The sequence below is a fragment of the Petaurus breviceps genome, unplaced genomic scaffold (assembly GCF_028583685.1).
Source record: "Petaurus breviceps papuanus isolate PSGF00001 unplaced genomic scaffold, PetGlider_PUasm1.0 90333, whole genome shotgun sequence".
NCBI classification, from domain to species: domain Eukaryota; kingdom Metazoa; phylum Chordata; class Mammalia; order Diprotodontia; family Petauridae; genus Petaurus; species Petaurus breviceps.
The window spans coordinates 1,000,799-1,013,637 of record NW_027187220.1 but is presented as its reverse complement, the minus strand read 5'-3'; the positions used below and the strand labels follow the sequence as shown (position 1 = coordinate 1,013,637).

Genomic DNA, 12,839 nt, shown 5'->3' with positions numbered 1-12,839 from the left:
GATGCCTGGGGCCTCTCATTTGTTAATTTTCTTTTTTTTTCCTTATCTGCCTGGGTTTCTCCTTCCCCTCCCCCCATCTCCATCCCCTCCCCACTCTGCTTGTCTATGAGCTTGATGTCCAAATGCTTCTAGGGAGCAGGGGTTAAGTCATTTCTTAGTTTTTCTCCTTCCTCTGTTTGGGCTCAGCTTTGACCACCTTAGCTGCCTGATTGAACCTTCCTCAGATCTCTTCTGGGTTCTGAGGAGGAGGGGGGAGGCAGCCAAGCCACCTTGGTCACCCAGAACAGCGTCCCTTGGGGCCCTGGCCCACTTGAGCATGCACCCTGCTGCAGCCCTGGCTCCCGAGAGCACCGAAACGATTGGGCGCCTTGCTCCAATACAAACACCTGAGTGGCCCTGCCCCCCAGCCCAGAAAGAAGAGAAGAGGACTTTGAAGCCTGTGCCTAGGAAGGCCTTGTACCACAATGTAGACCGAGCCTTTCCCTAGGAGGAGCAATCTGGGGAGGGAAATGCGATGGTGCTGGGGAGGAGAGAGTGAGTGAAGCCTTCCAAGGCACCTTTAGCTTCTCTTCTGATCCTACTGTATCAGGTCCTGTGTCCTGACGGAGGGGCAACAAAGGCTCATCATCCTCTTTGCTATTTGTGGGAAGGGCCCCTGCTTGAGCAAGCGGGGACCCAGACTTCCTTCTGACTTGCCTTGTCTCCCATTTTGTCCAGGCGGAGTCCAGCCAGTCTGAGGTTGCTTCCCGGAGGGATGAGTCTCCCATGGATGTGGACCAGCCTTCCCCTGCTTCTCAAGATACACAGTCCATTGGTCAGTACCATGCTGTTGTCCCAGGGAGATGGGAAGACCTGACTTGGAACCTGTAGGGAGCAGCCTAGTCCCAGGCTAAAGTGGCAGTGGCTGCAGGGCTCTTGTGCTGTCCTCTCCTTTTGGGAGGGCCTACCCCTTAAAAGTGTGCCCGTACATGTCTGTGTATCCACTGCTTTGGAGGAGACTTGGCCTCCAAAAAGCCCTCAAGAAACAACCATCTGTGTAGTTGGCCACAAGACCCTGTGCTCAGGGAACCTTTGTTGTGCCCTGTCAGAGAGGCCCACCCTGGCAGCACAGCCCCTTGGGCCACCAGGAGGGCATTCTGGCCTTCATGGGTTTCTTCTCCCTCCCCCTGGTCAGGCTCTGAAGGAAGCCAACAGAGTGAGAAGGAGAAAGAAGAGAGACCCCCTGACCTGCCCTTGCTCAGTGAGCAGCTGAGTCTAGACGAGCTCTGGGACATGCTGGGCGAGTGTTTGAAGGAGCTTGAAGAATCCCACGATCAGCATGCAGTGCTAGGTGAGCGCTTGGGGCCTCTGGGCAGCAGGCCCATCTTCCTTCCCTCACTGGACCCAAGTGTGACCTGCTCTGCTCATCCCTTGTTCTCCCTCCCCAGTGCTGCAGCCCGCTGTTGAAGCCTTCTTTCTGGTCCATGCTACTGAACGGGAGAGTAAGCCGCCTGTTCGGGACACACGGGAAAGCCAGCTAGCTCACATCAAGGATGAACCACCACCACTGTCCCCTGCCCCCTTGACTCCTGCCACCCCTTCCTCCCTGGACCCCTTCTTCTCCCGAGAGCCTTCATCTATGCACATTTCCTCCAGCCTGCCCCCAGACACACAGAAGTTTCTTCGGTTTGCAGGTGAGGGGGAGAGGAGAGCTGTCCTTCCCTACGCCACCCTTGGGACTGCCCAGTGGAGTCCAGTTAATCATACTGGCCTGGGGTGGCCCCAGAGTTGCCCTAAAGATTCAGACAGCAGAATCTCATGTCTCCAAGTTGAGCCGATTTCTTCCTTAGTTGGGAGTTGGGAGGCTAAATGGGGGCAGGGCAACAGGAGGGAGGGAGGAAAAGGAAGATGGACAACGTGCCTTCTCACACACGGCTGTCACCCAGTAAGGGGTTAAGCTCAGACTTGGCCAAAGGGCATGTACCTCCATCGCTGGGAGCCTGGCCAGACTCTGTACATGGGCCTGTCCTTGGAGCTAGGAGAGACAGGACTCAGATCACAAGCACCCAGCCTGATGTCCACTTTCTCCCCCGGCCTCAGAGACTCACCGCACTGTGCTAAATCAGATCCTCCGCCAGTCCACCACCCATCTCGCAGACGGGCCCTTTGCTGTTCTGGTGGACTACATCCGCGTGCTTGACTTCGACGTTAAGCGCAAGTATGTGATGTGGCATAGAAGGTGTGGGCACTGCTAGCACTCCAGGTACTTCCCTGCCTGGAAGGTGGAAGGGGGACATAGGACATGTTTATGTCCCACTTTTTCACTGTCTTGCCCCAGACCCTAGAATAGGGCACTACACTTCAGTTTCCCAGTCTGTATGGGGAGTGGGGTGGGGAACAGATGACACTTGCTTAGACTTCATTCCAGTTCTAGTATTTGTCACATAGCATGAGCCCTAGAATGCCACAGTCTGGGATAGTCAATTCTTGTGTCTTGAGTCCTACTGGCCACCCTGGCCCTGAAGTAGATAATTCATAGGGTCCATCGTTGCCCTTTTCTGTCTGGGTATACATCGGCATGATCTGAGCCTGCAGGTCTAGGTCCCATTACTGTGGGGGAGGGTTCCATGCCATAGCCCTTCACACTTATTCCAACTTTAGTGCCTGTTGCCTCACCTGAGGAAAATGTGGGAACCAATGGTAAGTGCCTGCTACAGGGGTGCCTGCATATTCTAATGCTCTGACAGATTGGGTCTTGGGATATATTCTTAAATCCTAAGTCCCCAGCTGCTTGTTTGCTCTTTCTTACCTCAGTCCAGCCTTGACATCCCATACCCCCTTTCCTCCCATGTTCCCTTGCGCTGACCAAACTTGGTCGTCCTCCTCCCTGCTCCCCAGGTATTTCCGCCAAGAGCTAGAGCGTCTAGATGAGGGGCTCCGGAAGGAAGACATGGCTGTACATGTCCGCCGTGACCACGTGTTTGAAGACTCCTACCGCGAGCTACATCGAAAATCCCCGGAGGAAATGAAGAATCGATTGTAAGGGCACTAGTTGAACAGGGAGGGGACATGTATTCTGCCAGCTCCCTCACCAATACTTGAAGTCCAACACTTGGGGGAATCCTGCAGGAACCACTTGAATTGAAATTGTCCCCCATCTTGAGAACCCCCCAAATGCCAGGTTACTGGCCTACTCAACTCCAAATAGCAGATATGAGCTTCCTGTTTTAGGCCTCAACCTCCACATTCAGTATTGTACCTGCTTCTTTATCAAGCATCATCACCTCACACTTGTGGTTTGGCCAGAGGCAGACAGTCAGGGAATCTTCGGGGCACTGTTGAGGGGTCAGGAGCAGGTGTCCACCAGAATTGTCTCATTTGACTTGGGAGTTCAAGCAGCATCTCTTCTCCCCACCCCCCACCTTAAAGCACTTTTATCCTCACTTTGACCACACACTGTAAGAGATCAGGCTTTATTGGCCAGCCAAGATTTAGAAGGGGATTTAGAAGACCTGAATTTGAATCCTGGCTCAGTGAGCTTAGTTAATTTCATCAACTTCTGGCCCTCAGTTTACCCACTTCCCAAACAAGGATTTGTCTGGATGATCTCCCAGGTCTCTTAGAGTTCCAACACCAAATCCTATGATCTTAATTTGTTGGTGGCCTAGAGAGGCACAGGATGGCCTGCATGGGCTTGGGGACTTTCTCTGGGCAGTGTTTCCAGCACTTGCTGCTGGGGTGGGGTATTAATGGCATTTACATCCCGTCTCCTCCACACCAGGTATATAGTGTTTGAAGGAGAAGAAGGCCAGGACGCCGGGGGCCTCCTCCGAGAGTGGTACATGATCATCTCCCGAGAGATGTTTAACCCCATGTACGCCTTGTTCCGGACCTCACCCGGTGATCGGGTCACCTATACCATCAATCCCTCCTCCCACTGCAATCCCAACCATCTCAGCTACTTCAAATTTGTTGGGCGCATTGTAGCCAAGGCTGTCTATGACAACCGGCTTCTCGAATGCTACTTCACCAGATCTTTCTACAAGCACATCCTGGGCAAGTCAGTCCGGTGAGGAAATGGGCATCCTTCCCTGCTGGGCCTGGCCAGGACCATTGTTGCCCCCTGTCCCCCAGCTCCTCTCACCCTCTTTTCATAGTGGGTTGTGCTTATCTTTAGGTACACAGATATGGAAAGTGAGGACTACCACTTTTACCAGGGCCTGGTTTACTTGCTGGAAAATGATGTTTCCACTCTTGGCTATGACCTCACTTTCAGCACTGAGGTAACGGTGGAAAGAACTGGGATTGTTTTGAGCCCATCAGATCCCATGTCTGGGACATTTCCCTCCTGACCCACAGGAGGGCCTCCATTCCCAACAGCCCACAGTTGTGACATTGGTAAACCGAGTTTACCCGTCAGACCCTGAGACTTTGGGTGGGTAGGGAGTGCCCTAGCAGCTACGTAACACCCACTGTGTACCAGGCCCTGTGCTAAGCTTTTGCAGATATGATCTCATTTGATTCTCATAAATACCCTGGGAGGGAGATACTGTTCTTGTCCTTATTTTGCAGCTGAGGAAACTGAGGCAAATAGGGGTTAAGTAACTTGTCCAGGATCCCAGTCAGTGTCTGAGACCAGATTTGCACTCGGGTGGTCCAGTCCTCTGGACACTGTAGCCACCTTGATGCCTCAAGAGAAACAGTTCTCCAGGCCTCAGTCACTTTAAATAAATCAAAACCAAAAAAAGCCAATGGTCTTTGAGCAGGGTGACAAGAGGGCCCCCCTCCCCATTTGGACCAGGCACAGATCCACCCACGGGAGGAGGAGGGGGAGGGTCTGTTGTCTGCTAATCCTGGTTGAGGTAGGTGGTCTTATTTTAAGGTTCAAGAGTTTGGAGTCTGTGAGGTTCGGGACCTCAAACCTAATGGAGCCAACATCCTGGTAACTGAGGAGAATAAGAAGGAATACGTGCACCTTGTGTGCCAGATGAGGATGACAGGTACTCCTTGGGGGACAGGGAGGTTCCTTGTGTGCGCCTCACCTCCCCAACAAGATGGGAGGGAGGGAGACTGACGCACAGAGACACACGAACACCGTGCACAAGAGCCATATCCTCAACCCTCTCAAAGTACATCTTTTTCTTGGAAACAAAAGGCTTGAACTAGCCAGCCTCTTCCCTGTTGAACTCGCTACTGGGGGCAATCTGAAATGTAGAAAGTTGTTTCCCTCATGGGGAAGGGGATAGGTTAGGGTTCTAGCTCCCCAGGTGACATTGGGGCTTTTCTTTCTTACAGGAGCTATCCGAAAACAATTGGCAGCCTTCTTGGAGGGTTTCTATGAGATCATCCCCAAACGCCTCATTTCCATTTTCACGGAGCAGGAGCTGGAACTTCTCATCTCAGGGCTGCCCACCATAGACATTGATGACCTGAAATCCAACACAGAGTATCACAAGTACCAGTCCAACTCCATCCAGGTGAGTGGCCCTTCTGGTTCCCAGGCTCATCCCTTGGGAAGTGTCTCAAATCACTCAGTACTGTTGACAGTGAACATGAGTGAGCATAGCAGAGAGGAGAAGGAAGGGCTGAGACCCTGGTGGAACGATCAACTTCCTAGAACTGAGTTTAAGCCTTACTCACACAGGGTCACCACCTCCCTTTGGTGACCAAAGAGAATCTTGGGAATGAGCATCACTTCCTTGTCCTCCCTCATTTTGTTTTGCTTTGCCAAATAAGCAGAAAGTACAGACTTGGTGTTCTGGCAAGGACGTGAGACACCCCCTGGCCTGAAGACCATCGTGCCAATAAGAGAAGGAAAAGGGTCAAATGTGGGTGGTTAGTGACTTGGGCTTAGAGTGGGCTAGAGAAAAAGGGATCAGGAAGTGCCTGCTGTATCCCAGGCACTGGGCTAAGTCATACAAAGAGACAAAAGAAAGAACCATCCTGGTTCTCAGGAGCTCATGTGAGAAATTGGAGATGATTAAAAAAGAAAAGTACTAGAATGCCGGGAATTGGGACTAACCTCCAACTTCTCATCTACAGCTGCCTCAGAGACATTTCAAACTGTGTGTCCAGGAGACATCTGAAATTCAATGTGTCCAGAACAGAATTCACCATCTTTCCCCTCCCTCCCACCTTCCCATGCCTCAGGCTCTCCCAGCCTAGACTCTAACCCCATCCAGTGTGACAGCCAAGGCCTATCCGTTTCAGCTCTGTAACATCTCTCAAATATACCCCCTTTCTCTTCTCTGATGTGGCCCCCCACTCTGATGAGAGCCCTTATCCTCTCACTCCTGGGCTGTTGCAGGAGCTGCTGGGGGCGGGGACCTGCCTGCCTCATTCTCTCCCCACTTGAGTCCATCCTTCATTCAGCCACCAAAGTGATCTTCCCAAAGCACAGGAGTGACCATGTCGTTCCTACTCAAACCCTTGGAACTCCCTATTGCTTCCAGGTTCAAATATAAGATGCTCTGGTATTCAAAGTCCTCTGGCTCCTTCTCCGTTTATACTCTAATTGCACCTTGTAGTCTTTGATCCAGTGACCCCAGCCAAGACCCTCCATCTCTGGACTGGGCATTTTTTTCTGGCTGTCCCTTATGCCTGGAACACTCTTCCCACCTCATCTTGGCAAGTCCCTTTAAAAACCCCATCTCCTCTGGGAGGTTTTTCCCAACCTCTCTCAATTCTAGTGTCTTATGTCTCCTCATTATTTGCCATTTAGCCTGTGTTTTCTTGCTGTCTCCCCATTAGATTGTGAGCTCCTTGAGGGCAGGAGCTTGGTTTTGCCTCTTTGCGTATCCCTGGCTCATAGTAGGCACTTGACAATTGCTTATTGACTGACCTGACTTGGACTTGACAGGCAGAAGGTGAAGATAAGGAGAGGGGGCATACGGTAGAATTTGAACTGAGACTTGTTAGATGGGGAAGTGAAGAGAAAGGATAGGCCCCAGGCTGCATCTGGGGGGCAGTTTAGCAGCTCAGCCTGGGTGTCTTCTCTCTTTAGATTCAGTGGTTCTGGAGAGCCCTGCGTTCTTTTGACCAGGCTGACCGTGCCAAGTTCCTCCAATTTGTGACAGGCACCTCCAAGGTGCCTCTCCAGGGTTTTGCAGCACTTGAGGGCATGAATGGCATTCAGAAGTTCCAGATCCATCGAGATGATAGATCCACAGACCGGTTGCCTTCAGCCCACACATGGTGAGAATGGTGGCATGATGACAAGAGGGGGAGGAGTATGTATAGAATTCCAGGATTAGCAATCACTGACTGACTCCCTGTGGTCCCATTCTTGTAGTTTCAATCAACTGGACCTTCCGGCCTACGAGAGCTATGAGAAGCTGCGCCATATGCTGCTGTTGGCCATCCAGGAGTGCTCGGAGGGCTTTGGGTTGGCTTAGACCCAAGTAGCTGCCGCTGCCACTCGGTTACTTTTGTCTACTGAAAGACTTGGGGATAGGGAGAGGAGAAAATGGAGGGGAAAACACACAAGACACCACAAAAACGTTTGACAAACCTCAGAAGGAAACAACCAGTAATCAAGCAACCGCCCAACCTTTGTCCTTCCCCTTCCCCAGTGTGTTCACCCCATATGGAGTGAAGAAGCTGGCAGCGGCTGCCCTTGGGCTCCCTTGGAATACTAGCTGTGTTGAAACTTGAAGCATTTAGGTGGGGGAAGAAGCGGAAAAATGATATATATATATATATATACATATATATATATTTTTGGTTCTGTTTGCATTTCTTAATTCGTTCTCGGAATGTGTTGGTGCGCACATATAGTGAGTCAGTGGGAGGGGATGGGCATCGGCCTCCCCGGCTCCAGGTGAGGGTTACAATAAAGCGTTCTTGGCAAGACCTCCCTTCCGCAAGCCTATGTTTCTTCTGCTTCTCTGCCACCAGCCTTCAGAAAAGGTGTTTTTCCTTAAAGCTTTCCTCTAAAGAAGAGGGGTCAGCTTTGACCTGCTGAGGATGCCCCAGGGGATGAGGCCAGCCTGTTCTTGATGTGATGGGTGGGCTCCCCACCCTGCCTGGGCCTGCCAACATGTGCTGCAGGTGGGAGGAGGAGGAGGGTGCCTGGAATAGTTTGAGAAAGAACTCCAGCTCAGACAGACGGTTGGGCATTTTTTTCTTTTATTTATTCAGTGAAGTCTTAAAAAAAAAAACAAAACGATGGAGTATCCGATTGCGGAATTCATCTAAAGCTGCTAAGAGTTTGAGGGAGGCGGGGGAGGAGGGAGGGCCTGTGAGTTCGGCCTTGTGATCAGCGATCAAATCTGCAGCACCGGGGCCCTGACCAGCACCGCCGGGGCCCCGCCATCTGCCCGCCCCCAATCAGTATTGATGGAATTGGTTTTCGGTCACCCCTAGGCTCTGGAAGAGGTGAAAGCGTCCCACACCTCAATAAAGCTTTAGTTTGAAAGAGGCCCGGGCGGCGGGTTGTTTTTGTGTGTGCGCGCAGGGACTGCTGTATTTGCGCACTGGGTGTCCGTGTGGGCCTGTGCGCGCGTGCGCCCTGGGGGCGGGGCCTGCGGGAGTCACAGAGGTGGGGGCTCCTCTGTCACAAAGGGCCCCACCTCCCACCATTGCTATAAAACCAGCGGCAGAGGCTGCTCGCGGCCATTCTGGCCCGGGGAGGGTTGGAGACAGCTTCCCGGCCTAGTCGGTGCCCTCCCCCGCCTCGGCACAAGCCAGTGAGCAACCGAGTGCGCGGCCAGGAGCACCGACGAAAGCCGGTGGAGAGGCTGCACCCCGACTAGCACCAGCCTGTTCGTCCCCCACAGCTATCAAAGGCGCGGAGGAGGGAGGGAGGGAGGGAGGGAGAAGAAACACCGGGTCACAGTAGACCATGGATGGTTCTGGAGCCCCGTCTTACAGTGGTGACCTTGATCTAGCGGAGGTGAGCTCCCCGCCCCCCCATGGGGTGACTGGGCCCCTCCCTCCCCAGTACAATTCTCCGAAGGTGGGAGGAGGGGAGGGGTCAGGAAACTCATTTAAGCCCTAACCTTTCTTTGCTCTGGGCTCTACCCACTTGGACCCTTGCTGCCTCCGCAGCTCTCCATTCGGAAGAGAGGAAAGGGAGAGAGGACCGTGAGCATCGAGTCCGTGCTCCCTTACTATACAGCAGCCAGTGGGCGCGCTGTGGGCATGTTCAACACGTCCATGGGGGAGCTGCAGAAGCAGCTGTACAAGGGGGAATATGACGCCTTCAAGTACGCCCCCATGTTCGAGAGCGACTTCATTCAGGTGCCTCCCGTGGGAAACCTTGGCCCCACCGGCCCCCATGCCCAGCCTTGCCTGTCTACCCGAACTACCTCCGGACCCAAGCTCTCTGTTTCCCAGACCCATCAGGCCCTGTTGGCCACCCCCACCCCCCACGGCCACCGCAGGCTGTCCTACTCTTACGATGTTTAAGTGACGCAGGTCCATGGACAAGACTTGGCTGGCTGACCACGATACATGGGTTCTGAGAATGGGGTGGGGTGGGAAGGGAAGGCCCCAAATAACGATGAGCCAGGAGGTTTGAACTTGATGGGGGCTCCGTGGTTGATCGTGTCTTAGACAATGTCCTTCTGCCTCCGGTCCGTCCAGAGGAGGAGGAAGAAGAGGAGCTCTTTGGAATTGGGCATCTGGTCTCTTCCCCCCCACATCTCCCTTCCCTCCCCTCCCCCTCCCCCCCTGCAGATCAACAAGAGAGGGAAATTGATTGACGTGCATAACCAGGTACACATGGTGACTGTGGGCATTGCATCCACCAGCCCAGTTCTGCCTTTGCCCAATGTCATGCTGCTAGCCCGGCCTGTCGTGTACATTGAGGACCAGCCCCCTGCACAGGCCAGCTCCAAGACCAGGATGGACTACCCTCACCCTTCAAAGACCCTGCAGTTGACCAGGTAGGGGAGCCAGCCACCACTGTCCTGTCCTGGAATCCCTTACTCCATGAGCTCTCCCCATCCAGCTCAAGACAATCTCCCGCAAAACATGGTCTTAACCAAGTCACTTAGACAGTAACTGGATTTAGATCAAGGAACTGGACTTAATGCCAACACCACCTCAAGATCCCCTATTTCCATCTCCCTGTCACCTGGAAAATGAGGGGTCAGCTCAGAGCACAACCTGCACCCCCAGTGTGACAAATCAATGAGTAGCCAATCACTCAAGGCCTCAAGCAGTCAGCAATGGGGGGGGGGAGAGTGAAGGAGGAGGAGGGAGGACTGTGGAACACAATTACTTCTTGGGGTGGGGGGGCTACAGGCTACTCCCCCTGAAGTTTGTGAAGATTTCTATCCATGACCGTGAGAAGCAGCAGCTTCGTCTGAAGCTGGCCAGCGGGCGATCATTCTACCTGCAGCTCTGTCCACCCTCCGATGCCCGGGAGGACCTCTTCGTGTACTGGGAGAAGCTCATCTACCTCCTGCGGCCACCTGTCGAGGGCTACAGCAGTCACCATGCCATTCCTGCTGGGGATGGGGTCAGAGTGCCTGTTTTCATGACTGAAGAGGAATGTCCTGTGAGTGAGCCATAGAAGGACCCAATTTGGGCCTTGTCCAGCCTGCCTCTGAGGACCTCCTCTATCACTCACTATATTCTCTGATCACCCATGCTAGAGAATGGGGGGAAGGGGAGGGGGGATGATGAACAGTTTGATAACTGTTCTTGGCTAAGCCTTTCAGCTGATTACAGTGACCAGAGCTAACATGTCATGTCCAACTTCATGCTTAAGCCTGACCTAGGGTCCACAGGGGAGAAGGAAAACCTTGATTGCCAACCCCAATCCCAGCCAGGAAAATGGGGAGGAGGGGAGAGAGTTGGCAAAGATGTGTCTTCCTTGGGGAATCAGTCCACCCCAACACATGGAACCCTCACCAGAAAAGGTCCCAGAATTCCCTGGGGGCTTCCTCAGTTTCCTCTTCCATTCTAGCGGGGTGAGAGAAGGGCTCCTGACCCTAGGCAATTTATGACCTGACCTTGCCCCCTGCCTCTTTCTTTCCTCACACTATGGCGGCAGTCCCAGGAGCCAATTCTACACAGTGAAGAGGAGCGGTATAAAGTGAGTATCAAGAGTATTTACATGATTCCTGAGCTCCTTGGCCAGGATAAGATGGCGGTAAAGCCAGAAATAATCATGGAGGCTGCAGCAGAGGAGGGCTTCCCTAGCCCCAGAAGTGCTGAGAAGGAGCTGCTAAGCCATCACTACACCATCCAAGGGGTGCCCAGCATGTCTCCCCCCAGTACACCATCTGTCCCAAGCATTGCGGTGGCAGCTACTGCCAGCAGGGGCCCCCCAGGTATGGGGGCTGCCACAGCGGGCAGTCAGGGGCCTGGCGTAAGTGTAGCCCTGGCAGGAACTGCAAGTGAGCAGGAGACAGAGACCGTATCTGCCAGCAGCGTGAGCCTCATGCTGGCTGGTGCTGCCAACATGTCACCAGACTCAGTGAGCGTGGCTTCAGTGGGCACTGGTAGCCTGACCCCCTCGGGCCACATAAGCATGGCCTCAGCAGGATCTGGGGGCATAGCCATAGCAGGCATAGGAACCATCACCCCACTTGGGCCCGATGGGTCCCCCCTAGTGTCAGCCTTGCACAATGAGGGCTACATAAGTGAGAGAGACAGAAGTCAGAGGGTGACCGTGACCAGTTCCAAGGCATCCAAGGAAAGGAGGTCAACCCGGAGGCACTCCGGGCCCACAGAAGGCCGAGCCCACAAAGGGACTGAGCAGGAAGGCAGCAGTGGCCAGAGGAGGTCATCCCGGCGAGCTGTGACTTCCAAGGAGACTCAGAAATCCAGCCACTGGCTCCGGAGAAGCCGACACAGCCCATCTTCCCCCAAAGCCACCAGCCCATCCACAAAGGATTCCAGGTGAGAATGTCGTGTACCCCGACTTTCAACATCCCCCCAAAAGAAGGATCCTAACGGGATTTCACATTACCCAGAAAAGGGTCTTTTTTTTGGTTGTTTTTAATAGTATCCCTATTATTCCACCATTTTCTTCAGGGAAAATCTAGTAAACAAAATGTGAAAGGGGCAGAGGGGCTTCTCGTTTTAAGGCTCAAAAGATCTTAACTTCATCTGAGCCAGAAACGTGTTTGGTCAGTTTTCATCAGCAGGCTAACTTTGGACATTTTCTTTGCCTTGTCCCACACCTCCAGGGCCTCTCACAAACGTGGGAAGAGCAAGAGTTCAACCAGCAGCCCTGGTAAGCCACTCTCTCAGCTGCCCTCTGTCCTTCCCAGAAAAAGGGAGAATGTCTGGGGAGGAGAAGGAAGATGCTAAGGCGTCTCTCACTGGCTTCTCTTCATCTCCCAATTCCAGCCACTGCCCCAACTAAGAAACCCAGCCGGATTGCCTCCTTCTTGCGCAGCTTCTCCCGTTCTAGCCAGAGCACGAAAAGCACCTCAGTCCTCAGGAGTGTGGGGGAAATGGCTGAAGCCTTGGAGGCCTCAGTCACAGAGATTGACATGAGCACCAGCCTGGAGAATGTGGAGAGTATCAAGAGAGAGATGAAGACCATGACAGAGACACTATCACCGCCAGCGGCAGAGGAGGAGGGGGAGGGGGGGAGGAAGGAGGAGGGGGAGGGGGGGAGGAAGGAGGAAGAGGAGGAGCTGCTCCACCTGCAGATGGACTCTGTGGGAGACTCCCACGGGCCTGCACCAAGCCTTGTTCCCTCCCTGGAGGCCCAGCATTAAATGCCAAGCCACACAGCCAGGGCCACAGAGAAAAGCCAGCAGGCTCGGATATTAAAGATCACGTTTGGCCCCCATGACTGGCCAATTCTCCATCCTTTAAAAGACCTGGACAGACTTCTCCCCTATGTTCCTCTGCCTTCCTCCTCCCACCTCCTCCCGCTCCCCTTCCTCCCCATA

General features: G+C 53.5%; 3 protein-coding genes across 6 annotated transcripts in view; 2 read left to right on the top strand and 1 right to left on the bottom strand.

The window, feature by feature from the left end:
• TSR2 (TSR2 ribosome maturation factor) overlaps positions 1-3,851 on the bottom strand; it is a 223,090-nt gene extending 219,239 nt beyond the window's left edge. For all 3 annotated transcript variants that reach the window (XM_069108254.1, XM_069108255.1, XM_069108256.1), the window contains exon 1: positions 3,848-3,851. The gene's annotated coding sequence lies outside the window, so the exon portion shown is untranslated. The remainder of the gene's footprint in view (positions 1-3,847) is intronic.
• Positions 1-7,830, top strand: part of HUWE1 (HECT, UBA and WWE domain containing E3 ubiquitin protein ligase 1) — a 104,441-nt gene extending 96,611 nt beyond the window's left edge. Inside the window, exons 72-82 of the mRNA XM_069108268.1 lie at positions 718-814; positions 1,175-1,330; positions 1,428-1,673; positions 2,080-2,197; positions 2,878-3,018; positions 3,761-4,048; positions 4,157-4,262; positions 4,862-4,979; positions 5,275-5,456; positions 6,983-7,173; positions 7,271-7,830. Coding sequence (XP_068964369.1) covers positions 718-814; positions 1,175-1,330; positions 1,428-1,673; positions 2,080-2,197; positions 2,878-3,018; positions 3,761-4,048; positions 4,157-4,262; positions 4,862-4,979; positions 5,275-5,456; positions 6,983-7,173; positions 7,271-7,373 — 1,746 coding nt within the window. The 3' untranslated portion in view covers positions 7,374-7,830. The remainder of the gene's footprint in view (positions 1-717; positions 815-1,174; positions 1,331-1,427; positions 1,674-2,079; positions 2,198-2,877; positions 3,019-3,760; positions 4,049-4,156; positions 4,263-4,861; positions 4,980-5,274; positions 5,457-6,982; positions 7,174-7,270) is intronic.
• Positions 7,831-7,981: 151 nt separating this feature from the next.
• Positions 7,982-12,736, top strand: LOC138177192 (Golgi-associated RAB2 interactor protein 4-like). 2 transcript variants are annotated; one of them, XM_069108252.1, is made up of 7 exons: positions 7,982-8,872; positions 9,028-9,219; positions 9,658-9,866; positions 10,228-10,483; positions 10,982-11,832; positions 12,123-12,169; positions 12,286-12,736. In XM_069108252.1, exons 1-7 carry the CDS (start codon positions 8,822-8,824, stop codon positions 12,660-12,662), a joined length of 1,983 nt encoding a protein of 660 aa, XP_068964353.1. In that variant the 5' UTR covers positions 7,982-8,821; the 3' UTR covers positions 12,663-12,736. The 2 variants fall into 2 exon arrangements, with proteins under 2 accessions (XP_068964353.1, XP_068964354.1); XM_069108253.1 differs by lacking the exon at positions 9,028-9,219.
• Positions 12,737-12,839: the final 103 nt, after the last annotated feature.

Coding starts and splice junctions, on each gene's coding strand:
- LOC138177192 (XM_069108252.1), top strand. CDS start 8,822: ATGGATGGTTCTGGAGCCCCGTCTTACAGTGGTGACCTTGATCTAGCG. Junction 9,220..9,657: donor TCGAGAGCGACTTCATTCAG/GTGCCTCCCGTG, acceptor CCCCCCCTGCAG/ATCAACAAGAGAGGGAAATT. Junction 10,484..10,981: donor TGACTGAAGAGGAATGTCCT/GTGAGTGAGCCA, acceptor CTATGGCGGCAG/TCCCAGGAGCCAATTCTACA.